This window comes from Mobula birostris, chromosome 23 (assembly GCF_030028105.1).
Source record: "Mobula birostris isolate sMobBir1 chromosome 23, sMobBir1.hap1, whole genome shotgun sequence".
NCBI lineage: Eukaryota > Metazoa > Chordata > Chondrichthyes > Myliobatiformes > Myliobatidae > Mobula > Mobula birostris.
The window spans coordinates 63820475-63837269 of record NC_092392.1 but is presented as its reverse complement, the minus strand read 5'-3'; the positions used below and the strand labels follow the sequence as shown (position 1 = coordinate 63837269).

General features: G+C 44.9%; 1 protein-coding gene across 1 annotated transcript in view; it reads right to left on the bottom strand.

The window, feature by feature from the left end:
• LOC140186773 (mitochondrial 10-formyltetrahydrofolate dehydrogenase-like) overlaps positions 1 to 16795 on the bottom strand; it is a 117403-nt gene that overhangs the window by 19555 nt on the left and 81053 nt on the right. The window contains exons 17-21 of the mRNA XM_072241316.1: positions 10527 to 10620; positions 9800 to 9899; positions 2547 to 2645; positions 2253 to 2418; positions 679 to 784 (exon numbers count right to left, since the gene is read on the bottom strand). Coding sequence (XP_072097417.1) covers positions 679 to 784; positions 2253 to 2418; positions 2547 to 2645; positions 9800 to 9899; positions 10527 to 10620 — 565 coding nt within the window. The remainder of the gene's footprint in view (positions 1 to 678; positions 785 to 2252; positions 2419 to 2546; positions 2646 to 9799; positions 9900 to 10526; positions 10621 to 16795) is intronic.

Genomic DNA, 16795 nt, shown 5'->3' with positions numbered 1-16795 from the left:
AAGGAGAAACTGTACTGCAGGTAGGTTAATCCTCACTCAAGAGTTTACTGGTTCTAACTGTCTATAGATTCGAGGTGGTCTTTGTTGTGGGTGGTGGGTGGAGTTATGATGTGGATGGTAATGCAGTTAACAAAAATGTCCAAGATGCCAATGAGCATCAGTCAGGAGGGGTCTGCGGGGCGGAAGGAATGGTCGGGGCTGGGCTATAGGAAGTTGGATCGACTGTTGTCTCTCTCTGGAAGTGCTGTAGTGATGCCTTCTTCTGGGTGATCACTGAAAGCAACTTCAAATCTCCCGGTAACCAGGGTATCCACACTGAAATATTCCCAAAGAATAGCATCCCCCCTCCACCCCCAGCACACTGCTCTATCCTGTACAGCCCAGGAGAAATTGAGAGATACCAGAAGAAATGATGGATCGTGCCTGTCACACTACAGAAACACACGAGTCACTGGACAGTGCTGCCATACACCCAATACTCACTGACCAGCACCCAACTCACCCCTCTTCACCCAATACTATCTGACCAGCACTCCACTTCAGCACCCAACTCACCCATCTTCCCCAATACTATCTGACCAGCACCCAACTTCCCCCAATACTCACTGACCAGCACCCAACTCACCCGTCTTCACCCAGTACTATCTGACCAGCACTCCACTTCAGCACCCAACTCACCCATCTTTGAACTTGGAAATGACCATCACTGGCCCAAAGGATTCTTCTTTGGCAATAAACATGTCGTCCTCCACATCCGTGAAGACCGTCGGTTCCATGAAGAAGCCTAAACAACAGGGAATCGGGCGAGACAGAAAGCAAAGAAACCAAGATCCTTTCAAAGCAAGACTTCCAAAGTGGATCATGTCAGTAGACTATGCTGGAGCAGGTCGGTGACTGGTAGTTAAGGTGTTGGACACCCCCCCACCCCGGGCTGGAGAGGAGGCTGCCACTCTATCACAGAATGATTGCTCCACAGATCCCACGAGGGTACCCACAACCACACCCCTTATCTGGAGCTGGTGTGCTGTGAGAGTTCAACTTCTCCTTTAGCCTCCAGCCTCCACCTCCAGATCAGGGGGTGTGGCTGTGGGCACCCTCCTGGGAGAGCTGAGCCTCCACACAGTCCTTGTGAGGGACAGATGTCCAGAGGGATTGGCATCCAAGGTGACAGAGGTGGCCCAATGGAAGTAAGCAGGGACTGGCCAAGAGATTAAAGAACCGCTCAGTAAACATGGGCCTGTCCTGTACTGCACAGATCCACATTTTATAATAGAGTTAGGTAGAAAACCATCAGACCACACTGTGTTGGGGAGGAGCTGGGGAAAGATCTCCAGGTCAGAGGTGAGTGGCCCTAGGAGATGATGGATATGATCAGTGATAGGAATCACATCTTGGGGGGGGGGGGGGGGGGGTAAAACAAAGGAGAAACGGAAAATGCTGGCATCAGTTTCTGTGCAGAGACACATGGTAATGTTTCAGTGTGAGCTCCTTTCATCGAAACAGGGACGAACAAAGCAATCTGCAGGCTCAGTGGGGAAGTATGGACCAGACTGTAATAGGATGAAGCCAGATTTATTGTGGGGCAACACATTCACATGGTGATTGGTTGATGAGTTTGTGGGACAGTGAGACAAACAGAATCACAGAACAGAATGTGAGGGGAAGAGAGGAATGCTGGGTTGCAGAAAGAAAAGCTGTGGCAAGTGCTTGCTAGATGCTAGATCAAGCTTTGCTTATGAGGAGAGAAAGTGAGAGTGTTGGACTGGGGGGGGGGGGGCGGTGCTTAAGTGAAGTTGGAGAATTTGAGAGAGACCCGCAGGCTGCAATGTGTCGAAGGGGTGCTATTCTTCAAACTTACATCAGCTTCACAGTAATTGGGGGGACAGCATGAAGGCAGTGGAAAACTGAGGCATGCGGGCAAGTTAAGACAAAAAGATTCAGAAGTAGGGAGCTGACACTGGGGGGAGATCAGAGATGACAGCTCCATGGACTGTTTACGTGCTGTATCCATTAACAACAAACAGGAGGCTTCTGCCTGGTTTCAGACTGTCCTTTCACACAACTGGTGGCTTTTACTCAGTAACACTTAACCCCTTACCCACCACAGCACAGACTATCATCAGTTCTGTCAGTTCCTCACCCTGGTTACATTGAAACACATGCACAAAGGCAAAAGCACAACAGACTGCTCAGCCAAGTCACAGCAAATATAAACAGACAAAAGTTGTCCATTGAGGTGGAGGATTTCGTACCAGGTCGTGAGACACACTTGCCCCCGTACACCAGTGTGGCTCCTTCCTTAACCCCAATCTCACAGTACTCCAGCAGCTTCTCCAGGTGGGCCTTGTGGTTCTGTGGTCCATGGTCTGTTGACCTGTCCAGGGGATCGCCGATTTTCATTTTCTTGATCTCCTCAACCTGTTAAAAAAAATATGGAGGGTGTAGTGCAGGAGTTTAGTTATTTAAATACACACACACCCACTGACATAGAGACAGACACAAACAGTGAGCTCTTGGTGACACTGGAACAATTCACGCTGCCTTACCACTCGGTGAACAAAGCTGTCGTGGATCGACTCTTCAACAAACAAGCGGCCCGCAGCAATGCAGTTCTCCCCCTTGTTGAAGAAAACGGCTCCCATACCCTGCAAGAGAGGGAGGATTGCACCAGGTACACTAGTCAGCAAGTTCCAGCAATAATACCTTTCAAATGCACTTCATTCAAAGCATCTGCAAATATACTTGACAGCACACTTGCATGATGCCATTCTCACTCGTAGGTATATCTTTCACTGACTTCCATCAGCAGGACCTTTCACAAATATTCCTACAGCAACAGTGATACAGAACGTGTCCCTCTGTGCTCTGGCACCAGAGCCCTAACTTATGGCCCTTTGAACCTCAGAGGTGGCTATGCCAAACGGCAACACATAGCTCAGTCTACGGTCCCCAAGTCTGAAACCATAAAACCACAAAGTATAGGAGAAGAGTCAGGCCATTCGGCCCATTGAGTCTGCTCCATCATGGCTGACCCATTTCACTCTCAGCCCCATCCCCTGCCTTCTCCCCGTATCCCTTCACGCCCTGACTAATTTGAATCTATCAACTTCTGCCTTAAATATACATAAAGACTTGGCAACATATTTCACAGATTCACCACTCTCTGGCTAAAGTTCCATTCTAAATAGATGTCCCTCTATTCTAAGGCTGGGTCTCCACAGCCACTGTATCGAAGCTTTTCAATATTCTATAGGTTTCAATGAGATCCCTCACCTCATTCTGAATTCCAGTGAGTAGAGGCCTAGAACTATCAAATGCTCTTATGATAACCCTTCCAATCCCAGAATCATTTATGTGAACCTCCTTTGAACACTCTCCAATGTCAGCACATCCTTTCTTAGATAAGGGGCCCAAAACTGCCCACAATACTCCAAGTGAGGCCTCACCAGTGTAAAGCCTTCCTTCCCATTATATTCTAGTTGTCTTGAAATGAATGCCAGCATTGCATTTGCCTTCCTCACCACTGATTCAACCTGAAAATTTACCTACCTCTTCCCAACACTGAGGCCAGACTAACTGGGCTATCATTTCCTTTCCTCTCTCCCTTCTTGAAGAGTGGAGTGACATTTGTAATTTTCCAGTCTTCTGTAACCATTCCAGAACCTAGTGATTCTTGAAAAATCATCACTAATGCCTCCATAATCTCTTCAGCTATCTCTTTCAGAACCCTGGGATGTAGACTATCTGGTCCAGGTGACTTATCTATATTCAGATCTTCCAATTTCCCCCAAGCACCTTCTCCCTAGTACTGGTAACTTCACTCACTTCTGCTCCCCGACACTTTCAAACTTCTGGCATACTGCTAGTGTCTATCACAGTAAAGACTGATGGCAGACACTAACTCCCCCCTTGACACGTATCACAGCTTGTAAACGCATTTTGTAGCCAGCTAAGAGTCTTTCAATTCTTGTCTGGGGATTTTCACCCATTCTTCCTTGCAAAAGTTCTGTGAGATTCTTGGGCCAACTTGCATGCACTGCTCTCTTGAGGTCTATCCACAGATTCTCAATGATGTTTAGGTCAGGGGTCTCTGAGGGTCATGGAAAAACCTTCAGCTTGTGCCTCTTGAGGTAGTCCATTGTGGATTTTGAGGCGTGTTTATCCTGTTGTAGAAGCCATCCTCTTTTCATCTTTGGCTTTTTTTTTTATGGACGGTGTGATGTTTGCTTCCAGAATTTGCTGGTATTTAATTGAATTCATTCTTCCCTCTACCAGTAAATGTTCCCCGTGCCACTGGCTGCAACACAAGCCCAAAGCATGATCAATCCACCCCCGTGCTTAACAGTTGGAGAGGGGTTCTTTTCATGCAATTCTGCACCCTTTTTTCTCCAAAAATACCTTTGCTCATTGCGGCCAAAAAGTTCTATTTTAACTTCATCAGTCCACAGGACTTCGGTTCCAAAATGCGTCAGGCTTGTTTAGATGTTTCTTTGAACCTTTTGAATAGAACTTTTTGGCCACAATGAGCAAAGGTATGTTTGGAGAAAAAAGGGTGCAGAATTTCAGGAAAAGAACCCCTCTCCAACTGTTAAGCACGGGGCTGGATTGATCATGCTTTGGGCTTGTGTTGCAGCCAGTGGCACGAGGAACATTTACTGGTAGAGGGAAGAATGAATTCAATTAAATACCAGCAAATTCTGGAAGCAAACATCACACCATCTGTAAAAAAGCCAAAGATGAAAAGAGGATGGCTTCTACAACAGGATAATGAACTTAAACGCACCTCAAAATCCACAATGGACTACCTCAAGAGGTGTAAGCTGAAGGTTTTTCCATGGCCCTCACAGTCCCCTGACCTAAATATCATCGAGAATCTATGGATAGACCTCAAAAGAGCAGTGCATGCAAGACGGCCCAAGGATCTCACGGAATTAGAAGCCTTTTGCAAGGAAGAATGGATGAAAATCCCCCAAACAAGAATTGAAAGACTCTTAGCTGGCTACAAAAAGTGTTTACAAGCTGTGATACTTGCCAAAGGGGGTGTCAGTGTCTGCCATGCAGAGTGCCTAAACTTTTGCTTCGGGACTTTTTCCTTTTTTGTTATTTTGAAACTGTAAAAGATGGAAATAAAAAAGTTTTCTTGCTTAAAATATTAAAGAAGTGTGTCATCTTTAACTTTATGCCTTCTGGAAATGAGTTCATCTTTTACTTGCTTAGCTATTCACAGTAACAGAAATTTTGACCAGGGGTGCCCAAACATTTGCATGCCACTGTATATCCTGCTTTTCCAAGTTGCTCCCAGAAATTCCAGCCATTGCTGTTCTTCCATCATCCCTGGAAGTGTCTCTTCCAATTATTTTGGATCTGCTCATCTCTCATGCCTCTTTAATTCCCTTTACTCCCCTGTAATACTGATACATCTGACTTCAACTTCTTCTCAAATTGCAGGGTGAGTTCTATCATACAGGTGCACATTCCTTTTCCCGAAATTCTGAAAGCCAAAAAGCTCCGAAAACCGAAGTTATTTTCGCCAATAGCTGACGTCACTCAGGTGTGATGTGGCAGCACTAGCAGAGGCTGCCAGACGTCAGTTGTGGCTCAGTGCTCATACTGGTTACACGCGCATTTGCTGTTCGCTGATATTTTGTGTTCACTGTTGACTTTGTGTTTAATTTCGCTGTGAAAATGTAAAAAGAGCTGCAGATACCCCTATGGGTAACAATGAGAAAAAGAGAAGGAATCTTCTCTATCAGTAATGCAGAAAGTGGAGTTTTTGCAGAAGCTTGATCGTGATGTGTCTGTGCGGCGTCTTACTGAAGAAAATAGTGTCGGAACTACCTCTGTATATGATTTAAATAGACAGAAAGACAAGTTACTAAAGTTTTATAGTGACAGTGACAGTGACGTTCTACATTTATTCCAATAAGTCATTTACCATGTGTTTGATTTGGTTCATTTGAAGCTGTATATTTTTATGTTTTATTGAATATTTTAGTTGGAAATAAAATTTCTTATTATTATTCCCTAAACAATACAGTAAAACAATTATTTATATAGCATTTACATTGTATTAGGCATTATAAGTAATCTGGAGATGATTTAAAGTATACGGGAGGATGTGCGTAGGTTTGGTGCGCCGCTGGGTCTGGAAGTCCACGGCACTGAGACAGTTTAAATAAGGGACTTGAGCACACGCGATTTTTGGTATGGCGGGGGGGGGGGGGGGGTCTGAAATCCGAAAAATTCTGAATTCCGAAATGCAACTAGTCCCAAGGATTTCAGATAAGGGATTGTGCACCTATATTATGATCACTTTCCCCTAAGGGTTCCTTTGCCTTAAATTCTCTAATAATTCCAGTTCATTGCACAACACCCAATCCAGAATAGCTGATTCCCCTGATGGACTCAACCACTAGCTGCTCTAAAAAGCCATCTCACAAGCATTCTATAAATTTCCCCTCCTGGGATCCAGCACCAACCTGATTTTCCCTAATCTACTGCATATTGAAATCCCCTATGACTATTGTAACACTGCCCTTTTGACATGTATTTTCTACCTTCCATTGTAATTCGTAGACAACATCTTTGCTACTGTTTGGAGGTCTGTATACAAATCCCATCACGGAGTTTTTACACTTGCAGTTCCTTTGCTCTACCCACAACAATTCTATATCTTCTGATCCTATGTAATTTCTTTCTAATGATTTGATTTAATCTTTTACCAGAGCCATGCCACCACCTCTCCCTACCTGCCTGTCCTTTCGATACCATGTGAATCCTTGAGTGTTCAGTTCCTAGCTATAATCTTTCAGTCATGATTCAGTGATGCCTACATCATACATGACAATCTGTAACTGTGCTGCAAGTTCACCTACTTTATTGTGTATACTGCGTGCATTCAAATATAACACCTTCAGTCCTGTATTCACCCTTTTCGATTTTGCATTTTAACTTACATCTCATCCCATTGCCCCATCATCAGCCTCCCCTTGCTAGCAGTCTCACTACACACTGCCTCTGTTTGTAAACCAACTACCCCATCCTCAGCCCTATCACTCTGGCTCCTCTCCCTCTGCCAAGTTAGGTTAAACCCTCCTGAACAGTAGCAAACCTGCTGCAAGGATACTGGTTCTCTTCAGGTTTGGGTGTAACCAATTTTTTTGTTTTTTTTTAAAAAATGGTTGGTGTTTATTGTTTAAAAAGTTGTAATTTATAATATTTACAACTGTGTTCTCCTGAAGGCAAACTGAACGATTGTTCCAAGAACGGTTACTGATACAATATTAATTAAATATTGTACATAAAACAATCATTTTCAATGTAAAGTGTTGACGCAGAAAGACTTCAGTCAGTGTTACAGGGAGAGAGGAGAATCATTAAATGGAGCACTCGCACATCTTCAGCATTTGCCCTTGCCCACAGCCAGTCTGATCAGTCCTGCCAGTCGGACGATTGCAGCCCCAATGATTGCCATACCAAGCAGGCTATCTCTTGGCAACACTTGGTTATGGTCTACTGCCCAGAGTGGAGGAGCAGCAAGCCTTGAACCTGGGGTCCAAGTCCATATCTCCCTGAAAGCAGCTGCATCGATCGATGGGACAGTCAAGGCGGCAAATGGTATATTTGCCATATTAGTCAAAGCTTTGAGTCCGAGAGTCAGAAACTTATGCTGCAGTTTTAAGAGCCTGGTTAAGCTGAATCTGGAGGGTTGCATTCAGTTTTGGTCTCCCTATGACAGGAAGGATTGTGGAAGCTTTGGAGAGGGTGCACAAGGGGTTTACCAGCAGGATGCATGGAATAGAGACCATGTGCTGCAAGGATAAACTTTGGTTGAAAGGAGAAATGATACACATTAATTGGTTTGAGAAGCACAGATTGTTTTAGATTCTTTGACCCGAGGAAAAAGTCATCTGGTATCTTCCAGGGTCAGAATGTCTAATACCAGAGCTGCATTCGACATGCCAAGCAGGCCGACGAAGCAATGCAATTCCAGCAGAACTTAGACAAATTGGAAGAATAGGCAAAAAAGTGGCATGGTATGATCATGCATTTTGTTGAAAGAAAATGAAACCTACCGAATATTGAAAGGACTAGATAGGGTGAATGTGGAGAGGATGTTTCCTATGGTGGGAGTAGGATCTACTCCAGAACTAGAAGGCACAGCCTCAAAATTGAGGGGTGACCTTTTAGAACAGAGATAAGGAGAAATTTTTTCAGAGCGTAGTGAATCTATGGAATGTTCTGCCACAGACTGTGGTGGAGGCCAAGTCTGTGGGTATATTTAAGGTGGAAGTTGATAGTTTCCTGATCAGTCAGGTATTCAAAGGATATGGTGAGAAAGCAGACGTATGGGGTTGAGTGAGATCGGGGATCAGCCATGATGGCATGGTGGAGCAGACTCGATGGGTTGAATGGCCTGATTCTGCTTCTATGCCTTATGGTCTTATTACGTTGAGACAAGATGAGATGGGGCAAGTTAAAAGGAGATGTGTGGGGCAAGTTTTTATTTTTGTACAGAGTAGTGGGTGTCCAGAATATGCTGTCAAGGAGGTGAAGGAGTAGATAAAATGTATGTGTTTAGAAGCTTCTAAGAGGCACATGCATGTGTGAAGAATATAGGAATATGGGCATTGTGTATGCAGAAGGGATCAGTTTAGTTAGGTATTTAATTAGTTTGGCACAACATTTTGGGATGAAGGGTTTGTTCTTGTGCTGTAATGTTCTGTTCTGTGCAGGCAGGTATCTGTACTTCTGTCCCATATGTACATGTTACCCCTGAGCATCCAAGGCTGTCAGAAATTTTCCTGCCCTGTACAGCGCAGATTTGGTCCAACAGGATCACCTGTCTCACAGCAGACTTGATTCAACTAGCCATAATCTTAGACAGGAACTTGCAATCTACATTCATCAGTGAGATGGGTCTCCAAATCCTTCCCTCTCCCTTTCTGCTGAGGGTGAATATATTCTTTTTCATGGAGTCTGGCATGTACAGCGTTGACACTTCCGGACCTGCACCATGGAGCCAAGTACCACTGGCACATTCCAGAGTCTTGTCAACCTGGGGATGAACGATACCAACTCTTCTGTGGACAAGGGCTGCTTCATTAATTGTCTTCCAGCCAGAGGGCAGAAAGGCCTGCAGATGGCTTCCCTGACAAGTGGTACAACGGACACACAAAGATTTGCGGACCTTCAGATGTGGCTGGGAGGATGCAACTGAGCTGTTCTCTCGAGGTTTGCAACAGAAGGCTCTGTCTGTGAACCCTTTGGAAGTATTTGGGGGGTTGGTGGCATCAGGTTCTGAAGCAGAAGGTTGGAAGATTTTGGGGCAATGATCAAGATCTGATGGTTCCTTCCCTCTGGGCTCCCCCTTAACACTTACCCCACTAGAGTATGTATGGCCCTGTCCCTGCTCTGGAAGAACTGGTGCTCAGTGTGTCCATTACCAAGAGCACCCACTGTACCCACCAGGATTCCTGCACCCATCACCATGGTTACCTGCCAGGACCATCACATTTGTATTTCGTGCGGGGGGGGGTGGATGAGGGTTTGGGGGCTGATCATCTTGGTGAGTTCACCATTTCTCTCTGAACTGACTTCCATGGTTTTCCTTGCTTTCGTGGCTATCTGGAGAAGAAGAATCTCAGAGTTGTATACTGCATATGTACTTTGATAATAAATGAACCTTTGAACCCATCGTCCGCACCCATGGCAAGGGCACCCACTGCCCAGGATCCCAGCCTGCATTTGCTGAGGGCCATCAGAGCCATCCCTGCTCACGTAGACCGAGGGCACTCACCATTCTCACAGCCTTGTCGAGGTCACAGTCGTTGAAGATGATGAGGGGAGACTTGCCACCCAGCTCCAGGGAGACCTTCTTCAGGTTGCTGACAGCACAGCTGGGAATGTAATAGCAGACATCGGGGTCAGGGTCCAGAATCTCTGCACTGGCCCTCCTCTTTCACGCTGCCAGATTGGGAGAGATGAACCTCCATCCCATCACATACTGAGAGCTGGTCCCATAGGGTCCTCACAGCCCAGAGCCCCAGCACTAAACCCTGACACGACCCTAACCACCGACACCACCCCCCCACCCAGCCAGAGGTCTCAGATTCTAACCTCCGATGCTTCATCTGAGCTTCCAGGCACTGACCCCTGACCCAAAGTCCCAGATATCAACTCCTGAACTCTGACCCCTGACCTGAGGTCCCAGACACCGACCCCACCCATGAGCCAGGGTATTGTCCCACGGCTCCTGTTAATCCTGCTTCCTCACTACCCCAGTAAACCAGCCTGCTTCCCCATCACCATAGTCCAAGCGAGGGCAGGGGAGGGGGGGGGGGGGTAGAAGGAGAAACCGAGCTGGGCAGACAGATGAAGCCGAAGCCGTGTCGGTGGGGAGCTCCCAGGTTGATGCAGGACACCTCCTCATGGGAGCCGAGAGAAAGGATGCACTCCACGTCCCACCCACTAGTTGCCCAGATAACACAACAAGCCCCCACCGCTTGCACGGAAAGTGGACCTACCTCTTCATGATCTGTTTACCAATGGGGGTAGATCCCGTGAAGCCCAGCTTGCGGATATCAGGGTGCTCGGACAGCCGCTGTCCCACCAGGCCACCTGTGGTCAGGTAACAGACGAGATGTCAGGAAGATGTCCTGGGCCATCTGACCGATGCCCAATACCACTTCCCAGCGACTCACCCACCCTCCCGATACACTGATCTCCCAACCACCGTGCCACAAAGAGGACCAACCAATCCCAACTCCTGTGCAGAGGAATGCCTGAGCCAACACACACACACACATCTCTCTATCCCTCACACTTGGGACCAGCAACCAGCACAACCCATTGTCCAACCACGGGGCATCAGACAGCTTGACCCTGACCCAGCTAGTCAGAACGTGGACTCTCTGCAATGGCATCCATGGATGGTGCTGAGAAAGGACAGCCTGGTCAGGATCCAGAGTTCTGTGGGGGAAGCAGATACACCTCTAGCTAGAGATCCTACTAGTCCCCCCACCACCCCTGATATGCCAGCAGCCAGACACACTGGCTGGGAGCCCCACCAGCGATCTGCTCTCACAGCAGGAGAGGGTCCCACCAGTGAATCCAAACCCAAGTTGAACAACAATTCCCAGTCCATCACTGGGTTAAACCCAGCAGCCGTCACTTCCGGTAGGAACCAGCATCACAACCTACCACCATACAGTGGTGTGGAGACACCTCTGGGGGAAATTAGTACGGATCAATAGGGGCATCTGGTTAATTAAACATCTCCTTGTTTAGACCCACACCGGCCGGACCACCGCCAACGGGCGAGGCCCACACCAGACTGACCGCCGCCACTGGTTAGGGCCCCACACTGGAGACCTGTCAGAGGAATAGAAGCAGGCTGTGCTGGTCTAGAACACCCCTGAAGGCAAAATCCCATCAAGAGCAGACACCCACAGTATTGTGCCCTGGGGAGAGGACAAAGCCCCAGAGATGGATGACTCACACTTCACTGTCTCCACGGATATACCAAGTCCCAGCAATCGCAAGACATAAACTTGAGCAGAATCAGACAATTCCATCACAGTGGATTTATTTTCCTTCTCAACCCCATTCTCTTGCCTTCACCCCATAAACCTTGACATCCTTTCTAATCAAGAATCTATTAACCTTCACTTTAAATGTACCCAATGACTTGCCCTCCACAACCACTTGTGGCAATGAATTCCACAGATTCACCACCCTCTGGCTAAAGAGATTCCCCCTCACCTCTAATCTAAAGGGACATCCTTCTATTTTGAAGCTGTGCCCTCAGGTCCTAGACTCCCCCACTATAGGAAATATTCTTTCCACATTCACTATCTAGGCCTTCCATATTCGATAGATTTCAATGAGATTCCCCCCCCCCCCATTCTTCTAAATTCCAACAAGTACAGGTCAAGGGCTATCAAACATTCCTCATACATTAACCCTTTCATTCCCGGGATCATTGCCATAAACCCACTCTGAACCCTCTCCAATGGACAGCATCTCCTTCCTTTAAAAGTGGCTCAAAACTGCTCACAGTTGGTCTGACCAATGCCTTACAAAGCCTTAGCATTATATCCTTGCTTTCATATTCTAATCCTTTTAAAATGATTGCCAAATGATTCAACCTGCAAGTTAAACTTCCAACTTCTGAATTCACTCTCCATTAGAAAGTCTCTGCCTTTTTTCCTTCAACTAAACTGCACCGACCATACACTTCTCTATACTGTATTCTGAACGTCCCACTGGCTCAAAATTTTAATTCTGCTAAATGGGTAGACTGCAACCTGATGGCATGAATATCAATTTATCCTTCCAGTAAAAAAAAATTCCCTCTATTCCGTATTCCCTAACTCTTTTCACCTGCCATCACCTCCCCCTTCCTTTTCTCTCGTGGTCCATGCTTCTCTCTTATCAGATTCCTTCATCTCCAACCCTTTACCTTTTCTACTCACCTGGCTTCACCTATCACCTTCTGGCTTATCTCCTTTCCCTCTTCCCACATTTTATTATAGTCTTCCCCCTTCGTTTCCAATCCTGAAGAAGGGTCTTGGTCAGAAACATTGACTTTATTTCCACAGATGCTGGTTGACCTGCTGAGTTCCTCCAACATTTTGTGAGTTGCTTAGGTTAGGATTATATTCCCTGAGCACAGGAGAATGAGGTAGACAAATTATGAGTGGTATGGATAGGGTAAATCCAAGTAGGATTTTCCCTTGAGGCTGAGAGAGACTGAAACTGGAGGTCATGGGTTGAGGGTGAAAGGTGAAGGGGAACACTGCCCCACTCATAGGGTGGAACAAACTGCTAGCAGAAATGGTGGATGCTGGTTCAACATTTGGATAAGTATGTGGATGGGAGGGGTGGCAAGGGCTGTGGTCTAGGCACAGGTTGATGAGACTAGGTAGAGTAATAGTTTGCATGGACTAGATGGGCTGAAGGGCCTGTTGCAGTGCTGTAGTGTCTGTAACTATGACAGAGGTTTTAGGAAAAACTGTAAATGAACAAAGACAGACAAACAACCAATGTATTTCATCTGCCACTTCTTGGCCCATTCTCCTAATCTTTACTGCAGATTCCCTGATTCCTTAACACTACCTGTACACTTACCTTTGTATTGTCTGCAAACCCAGCCACAAAGCTATCAATTCAGTCATCCAGATCATTAACATGTAACCTGAAATGTAGAGGACCCAACACCAACACCGTGGAGCTGGTGAATCCCAGCAACAACTTGCTGACAACAAACTAAACTATAAATTCCTGTATCAATCACACCTTCTCTCTGTACAATCACTGCAATCAATAGGCTGCAACTTCACTTTTGGAGCTGAGCTTTCGAACTGCCTGTATCATCTGCGGTGTGAACTGAAATCTCGAAGGTGCAGGATGCCCGAGGCAAGCTGGGTACGGGTCGAGTCAAGGCAGCAAGCCCGGGCAGCGAACAAGCCAAAGCCTGGCTATTGCTGGAGTGGACTTGGAGGCAGAAGTGAAGCAAGGCAGAGTTGAGGCAGTGAGGCCTTGGCCTGAGACTGAGGATTTAAGCACTGGGTCAGATTGAAAAGGTCAGGGTGTCAGGGCCAAAGGAGGGGAAAGGGATGGTGTTCAGCTCCCTTGCTCCACGAGGTTTGCTTGTCTCTACGCTGAACTGAGGCTGTGGCCTGCAGCTAATGGGCTCCTGGACCAGCCGTAGTGATGACTGGTTTCGTGTCTGTCGATTCACTTTCATGAACTTCAGTTCTGAATGTTATTTGCTCACTTTTATTGTTTGCGTGATTTGTTCTTTTTCTACACATTCGGTGTCTCACTGTCATCTTTTTTTCTATTGGTTTTATGTTTTTATTGTTTGGTGGCTGCCTGTAAGGAGACGCATCTCAAAGTTTTATAATATTATACATATTGTAGTAATAAATGTACCTTGAACACCAACAGTCACCGGCAGCCAAACAGTAAAGGCCCTCTTTGCCTTGTGGCAGTCAGCCAGTCTTCTGTCCTTGCTAATTATCTTTCCTATAATACCATGGGCTCTTATCTTGTTTAGCAACCTCATGTCTGGCACCTTGTCAAAGGGCTTCTGAAAACCCAAGTAAGCTACATCAGCTGACTGACTACCCTGCCTGTTATTTTCGCAAGAATTCTAACCAACTTGTCAGGCAAGATTTGCCCTTAAGGAAACCATGCCGACTTTGGGCTTTTTCCACCGGGTGCCTCCATGTACCTGAGACTTCATCAAATAGAGTGACATTTGCAATTTTCCAGTCCTCTGGAACCATTCCAGAATCTAGTGATTCTTGAAAGATCATTACTAATGCCTCCATAATCTCTTCAGCCACCTCTTTCAGAACCCTGGGATGTGGTTCATCTGGTCCAGGTGACTTATCTACCTTCAGACCTTTCAGTTTCCCAAGCACCTTCTCTGTAGAAATAGTGACTGCACTCACTGCTGCTCCCTGACACTAAAGTTTTCTTGCCCACTGCTGGTGTCTCCAATGAAGACTGAAGCAAAGTAGTTATTTAGTTCATATGCCATTTCTTTGTTCCCCAATGCTACTTCTCCAGTGTCTTTTTGCAGCAAACTGATAGATTCATAGAACACTACAGTACAGAAACAGGCCTTTCAGCCCATCCAGTCTATGCCAAAATATTAATCAGCCTTGTCCCATCAACCAGAGCCCTCCATACACTTCCCATTCACGTTCTGACTCAAATTTCTCTCAAATGTTGAAGCAAGCTCACACTTGGCACTTGTGCTGACAACTTGTTCCACACTCTCACCACCCTGAGTGAAGAAATTCTACTCTTGCATCTCTTTTTATATATTTGGAAAAACTTTGGGCATATTCTTCAATATTATTGATAAAATATTGCATTTTTCTCTCCTTATTGTTTTTTAGTTGCCTTTTGTTGGATCTTAAATAGCTTCCCAATAATTTTTGCTACATTTTATGCCCTCTTGTTTGCTTTTATGTTGCCATTGACTTCTTGTCAGCCATGGTTGCCTCATCCTCCCTTTAGATTACTAAAGTTACTCTTATATAAATCCTGTATGCGATAGATGTCATTCTGAGATAGCTTCATTAACTCATATGTTTTGGTCTTGCCCTTTGTTGAAGAAATATTGGGACGATATCTTTGATATTATTTCAACTGTTTTGAATATTGATTTCCAACCTCATCCTATTACTGCCATTTTTGGTTTACCAATGATAGAACAACATCATCTGACCCCCTCAGCTTGTCGGATGATTGCTTTTGTTACTCTAATGGCTAGAAGATCTATATTATTGAATTGGAAAGAGATTAATCCTCCTACTACATTTCATTGGTTTTCTCAAACTATGCCTTGTTTAAATTTAGAAAAAATTAGAAGTGTCATTTATGACCCATCTACTAAATTTGATGAGATTTGGAAACCACTTATTCAATATTTTCACATGATGTAATTTGAACCTTTCCAAATCTACTTTGTGATTTCAGTATACGAGGAGAGGAGCGGAAGTGGCGACACTGTTGGTTTTATCTGAGATATCATAATAGCCCTTCCTTTTGCTTTTTTTTTCCTCTTTAGTTTTCTTCTAGTTTGGTTAGATTAGTTTTTTTTTCTAATGGGATATATATTTTTTTCTTTTTTTGTTTTCTCTATGATATTTTTGTATTTTCATGTATATTTTCTCTATATTTTATTGGTAATTTTGCGAGATTTTGTGAGGCTTATTAAATATGTGCCATTTGAGTTTATACTTGTATAAACTAATTATTATCAATATAATCCCATTTGCTTGGTACTTATTTTTTGTAATGTTTCTGATGTTGAAATTAATAAAAAGATTGAAAAAGAGAAGAATACTTCTACTTTGGGATGAATCTATCCTGCCTATCCAAATTGCTTCCAGAAACACCAGCCATCGCTGGGGCCATCATGCCTGCTTCATCACCTTCCTATCTACTTTGAACAGCTCCTCTCTCAAGCCTCTGTAGTTCACCTTACTCCACTGTATTACTGATCTATGTTCCCTCTAAGCTGTGTGCGTGCGCACACACGTTTTACAAAGTTCCCCATTTATTGAAAATAATCTTTTAGCTAAATGTTTCTGTTAACTAGTTAGTTTTTTCAAATACCACAATGCACGTCACTAATTTACGTCATCTCACCTTTCCTGTTCCGGTTTGTACAGCTACATCACAGCGGCAGCCATCTTTGGCAGACAGTGTTCATATTGTAAAGTTTACAAAGATCTGTTTCAAATCCTGTAGATAGCTGACTAAGTTTTTAATGAAAAAGATCAGTCAAATGACCCTGTGGCCAAATACTGTCACAAGAAATTGATAAACATCACGTACAAAGTAGCTTTACAGGTTTTAAGTGATGTCTCTGATGAACTGGCTGCACTGTGCAAGATTCTGCAGAAGAGTGGCCTGACCCCAATTGATTCACTTCATTTTGTGCGAGGCAAAATTAACAAGAAAGCAGTACCTGGGAGACAATGTTTTGTGGAGTGACAAAGTTAAAGTTTTCCTAAGCCAACAATATGAAGAAAGCATCACAGTAGATACAAGTTCGCTGTTGACTTTTGTGTCTTTGTGATTGTGTTCATTTAGAAGAAAGGTTTCCTGAAGATGAGGTACAAGAATGGTCAGCTCTTGAGTTCTCCACAATTGCAGATTGTGACTTTACATTTGGCGATGAACAAGTTAATGCCCTATGTCTAAAATATCATGATTTTCTAGCAGAAAATACTGTAATAGTTAGACAGTTTAATGATTTCAAATTTTC